This window comes from Buceros rhinoceros, unplaced genomic scaffold (assembly GCF_000710305.1).
Source record: "Buceros rhinoceros silvestris isolate BGI_N320 unplaced genomic scaffold, ASM71030v1 scaffold2455, whole genome shotgun sequence".
NCBI classification, from domain to species: domain Eukaryota; kingdom Metazoa; phylum Chordata; class Aves; order Bucerotiformes; family Bucerotidae; genus Buceros; species Buceros rhinoceros.
Window position 1 is genome coordinate 119,977 of NW_010413254.1, and position 4,318 is coordinate 124,294.

General features: G+C 57.3%; 1 protein-coding gene across 1 annotated transcript in view; it reads right to left on the reverse strand.

The window, feature by feature from the left end:
• Positions 1 to 2,319: 2,319 nt before the first annotated feature.
• BRINP2 (bone morphogenetic protein/retinoic acid inducible neural-specific 2) overlaps positions 2,320 to 4,318 on the reverse strand; it is a 6,743-nt gene continuing 4,744 nt past the window's right edge. The window contains exons 7-10 of the mRNA XM_010136648.1: positions 4,284 to 4,316; positions 3,849 to 4,071; positions 2,790 to 3,506; positions 2,320 to 2,728 (exon numbers count right to left, since the gene is read on the reverse strand). Coding sequence (XP_010134950.1) covers positions 2,320 to 2,728; positions 2,790 to 3,506; positions 3,849 to 4,071; positions 4,284 to 4,316 — 1,382 coding nt within the window. The remainder of the gene's footprint in view (positions 2,729 to 2,789; positions 3,507 to 3,848; positions 4,072 to 4,283; positions 4,317 to 4,318) is intronic.

Here is a 4,318-nt window from a genome sequence, read left to right on the forward strand (position 1 = left end):
TGGATTGATAGATGAGACAGGGAATATAAACAGCAGGCATGGTTTATCGACCCCCATTTTATTTTCCTCTCACCTATCTCTTTATCTTTCCTGGTGTTATTTTCCTCCCACTTATCTCTTTATCTGTCCAACCCCAGGATAGAGGAGAGGGGGGAAGAGAAGCAGGATGGATGACTTTGGGTTCCACCACTTTTGCAGCATCCAAGCAGCAAGTTTTGCTGTCTGGGGAGGACTGGGAAGCGTGCTCAGATCTGCACACTGAGACACTTTTTTCTTCCTCTCTTCCCTCTGCCCATCCCCTCTGCAGAGGGATGCTGCAGATTGCAGGGTCGGCTCCTTTTTTTCTCCAGCCTGTCCTCGGCCATGAGATTGGGCCAGCCACTGAAGCGGTGAGCTCCGCTTGTCTGGATACGCAGCATTTCCACCCGGCAGCCGGGCAGCGCCGCTGCTTGAAATGCTGGTCAGGCACCGAGCGCGGCAGCAGCAGCAGCCGCGCTGGGCTCCCCGGAGCCGCCAGCTGCCAGCTTGCCTGCCCCCACCACCCGGCTCCTCGCCCCAGCTCCTCGGGCAGAGCTGAGCAGGCATGGGAGGTGTGGGGTGTCCCCGGCAGTGGCGCTGGCCTCGAGGAAACCCACTGGCCTTTGATGCCTCCCTGGATGGAGCAGAGGGAGGTGTCGAGGATGGTTTGTGCCTGGTTTGAGGTCTTTTCAAAGGAGGTGGTGAACGAGGAGGTATCTTCACCAGAAGTGTGGAGCAAGCTACACATGCAGACCAAGCAATGGAGCTAGGACACGGAGATGACTGCCATGCCTGCCCATACAGCTGCCAGTGGCCAGAAAGGGTGGCTGTGGGTCAGACACCCCCTGTACTTTCCAGACCAGAGCTCAGGGTCGTCAGGTGAAGCTCCCAAGGGCCATGCTTGACAGGCCCAAAGGCTGTCCAGCCACAGCACTGCTCACCCTGCGGCATGGGGGATGCTTACATGGGACCAGGAGGAGGTGGGATGTGAGATGTGGCTGCTGCCATGTGGGTCCTTCCCACCAGCTCAGAGAGCTGCTCCAGCACCTTGCTGGGAGCAATGGTGAGAGCTGGGAGGCAGGAGCTGCTGGCTCCACGTGGGAGCAAGATCCTCCCCTGCCTCCGGACACATCTGATGGTCTTAATAGGCCACCTCAGAGCCCGGTCCCTTGAGTTAATGAAGACGTGGACAGGAGACAGATGGGCAGCCCGCATGGTGGCATCTCCCCTTCTCGGGCAGCTCGGCTAAAATCCAGAGAGCAGGATGGCGTGGAGGCACGGGTGGGGGATACGGCAACCAGGCATGCACAGGAGCCTCCTCACCATCCCCTTCTGCTGCACAGCGAGGGAAAAGCCAGGGCCAGAGATTACAGTAACTGTTCTTTTTTTTTTTTTTTTTTAATCTCAGTTGGTTTTGGTTGCTCTTTTGCTCAAAAAAGGCATTTTTTAAAAAATATATTAAACAGATACATTTTACTAAGCTGTCTCTTGGCCGGAGCCACCGACAAGAAATGACACTCCCCAAATAAACAGGCTTAAAAAAACCCTCCCAACAAACCAAATAAATAAATACATAAATAATTTTTTTTCTTTTTCTTTCTTTTGTTTTAGGTTTTTTTGGGGATTTTTTTGTTTTGGGGATTTTTTTTTGAAGGAATTGCAGCCCAGAGGTCTCCACTGGTGTCTGTGATGGCAGAGTCTATGGGGTAGGTGCCAGGTCCTCCCCATACAAGGGGTGACGATGCCTTGGGACCGCAGCAGACGTGGGATCCTCGTGGAGAGGTCCTGGGGGAGATATGCTGGGTCCTGGGGGCCTGCCGCGTGGTCCACCCCCAGCACCATGTGCCAGGGCGCAGCTGTTGGGAGGATCGTGGGGGAGGCGAAAGCAAAGGCGCCGGTAGAAACCTCTCTTAAAAAGACTACAAAAGTTGGGCTGCCTCTGAAAGATCCTTGTGGCAAGCTGGGCATCTGCTCCAGCAGGACCAGCAGCTGCCTCTGGCCAAGCCACGTACCCCCTGTCACGTCCTCGCGGCCACCAACAGGGCAGCAGTGCTGGCATCGTCCCCACCCTCGGAGCCAGTCTGCGCTGCATGAGCTATCCCTGCGCCATAGTCCCGCTGGTGTCCTCCTCCCGCTTGAACCCTGCATCTCTTTGGCCAGTCGCTGGGTGTACCATGGAAGCACACAGTGGCACTAAGGTAAGGCCTTGATTTAATTTTTTAGGGTGGTTATTTTCTCCCCAGTCCCTGGGGAGTCCTTTCTCCCAGCCGCCTCGCTCCGCGATGTGAGCAGCCCTGACCGTTAGCTGCACAGCTTGCTCGTCTCATGCTCTACTGCGTTGGGCAGCTTGGTGTTGAAGGCCCTCAGGGAGGACTGGATCCTCACCACCTCATTGCTGGCCAGCTTGAGCCTGTGGCGGAGCAAGCAAGTGAAGAGGTCGAGGCGAGATTTGCCAGGGGGTGACAACCTGTTCACCCGGTCCCTGATCTCCAACAGCTGGAGCATGGCCGAGTCTTGGGAGCCCTGGGTATAGGGGTAGTCCAGCTGAAGGATCAGGTCACGAATAGCATCTGGTTCAAAGGGCAGGCTGTAGCCAAAGACTTGCAAGCTGTTGATTTTCATGTACCCCAGGTTCTTGGAGGGATCTGCCATCTCCAAGGGCTCATAGTAGATTGTCTCGTTGGAGCTGTCATCCAGAGACTTGATGCGGCTTATCTGCCATCTCCAAGGGCTCATAGTAGATTGTCTCGTTGGAGCTGTCATCCAGAGACTTGATGCGGCTTCGCAAGTAGACGTGGACCGTTTCAAAGAAGGTCTTCCACTTGTTGCCCAAGGTGAGTGTCCAGTTTTGGCACTGGGCAGAGGCATCTACGTTAGTCCTTTCCCAGTCTGGGAAGCTGCCCTCATTGACGGGCATGAACCAGCTCTCTGAGTGGCTTCCCCCAAAGGGGTTCACGTAGATGGCCATGACGGGCTCCAGCGTGCTGTTCTTGGTGAGGCAGATCTGCAGGGAGAGGGCCAACATCACATGAACCAGCCCGGGCTTGTACTTGTTGCTCTTCAAGGTCAAGAGCATGCGTTTCCTCCAGGAGGGGTCGAACCAGCTCCCCAGGCGCATGTCATTGCTGATGAAGATGGAGTGCACCTCGATGCGGCTGTCCCGTTTCTGCAGGAGGTACTTGAGCTCCAAGTCCTGCAGGTCTGTCTCCAGCCCCAGGTAGTGCTCCAGCGAGTCAGCCACCTCGGGGCGGCAGAAGCCCTGGGTGAGCACGTAGCCGTGGTGGCAGGTCCCACAGCGGGTGCTGTTGTCCTCGGCACAGCTGGCGCAGGCTGACCCCTCACCCAAGGCACACGGTATGGACCCCTGGCAGGAGGGCTGGTCGGAGGGACACGTGCAGCTGTGGCTTTCCTCCAGGAAGGTCCCAGGCACGGTGGTCTCACTGCAGTACAGGAGCGACTGTGCGCGGCTCCACCAGTAAGGGAGGGACCTGGTGGAGAAGAGACGTGGGAGGTAGAAACGCTTACAAGGCACCTGTTGAGGGCAGGACTGACTGTCCCTAGGGATGAAAGAGCTGCCCACCTTGTGTTCATTTTTCTGCTCCCCATGAACTGAGCCCCATTTTTCTACCTCCGGGTTTGGACCCAATGTCTCAGGGCCACATCCCAGTGTGGCACAATTGCCCCTGCTGCCTGCTCGCTCCCCAGCAGGCCTCCAACAAGGTGGGAGCTCCTACAGTCCCAGCCTTGGGGAGGTGGGCCGTGGGTCTGAGCCCCCCTTGGTGCTCTGACCCGTGTCCTTGGCGTGGGATGGAGATGCCGTGGCACCCTACCTCTCCTTTGGCAATTTGAAACGAGGTTGCCGGTAGCAACGTTTGCTGAGGTTGAAGAGCCGCCGGATGAGTCGGTGGGTTTTCCTGGAGAGCAGCTTCAGGCTGGTGCCCAGTTGCTGGTAGCGATGCTGGACATCCAGGTCCATGGCCCAGAATTGTGATATGGCCGTCCTGTTCAGGAAACGGTCCCCGGGGAGCCTCTTCACCAGGCCCTGAAACTCCTCTGTGGGGAGAGGGAGGTGGCATCAGCAGTCCCAAGAGAGCAAATAGTCAAGGTAGGGCTGGAGGCAGCCTCCCTCCACCCTGGCTCTCAGGTCTTCACTGCGAGACAGCCACCCTGGATCCTGCCCTGAAGCCCCACCACCCAGCCCGGGCCATTCCCAAAGGAGGGGTTGCAAGGGAAGGAGACGGTTGGTGGGGTCTCCCCGGCCTCACCTGACTCCTCGAACTGGCTGTGGTGGCTCTCCCAG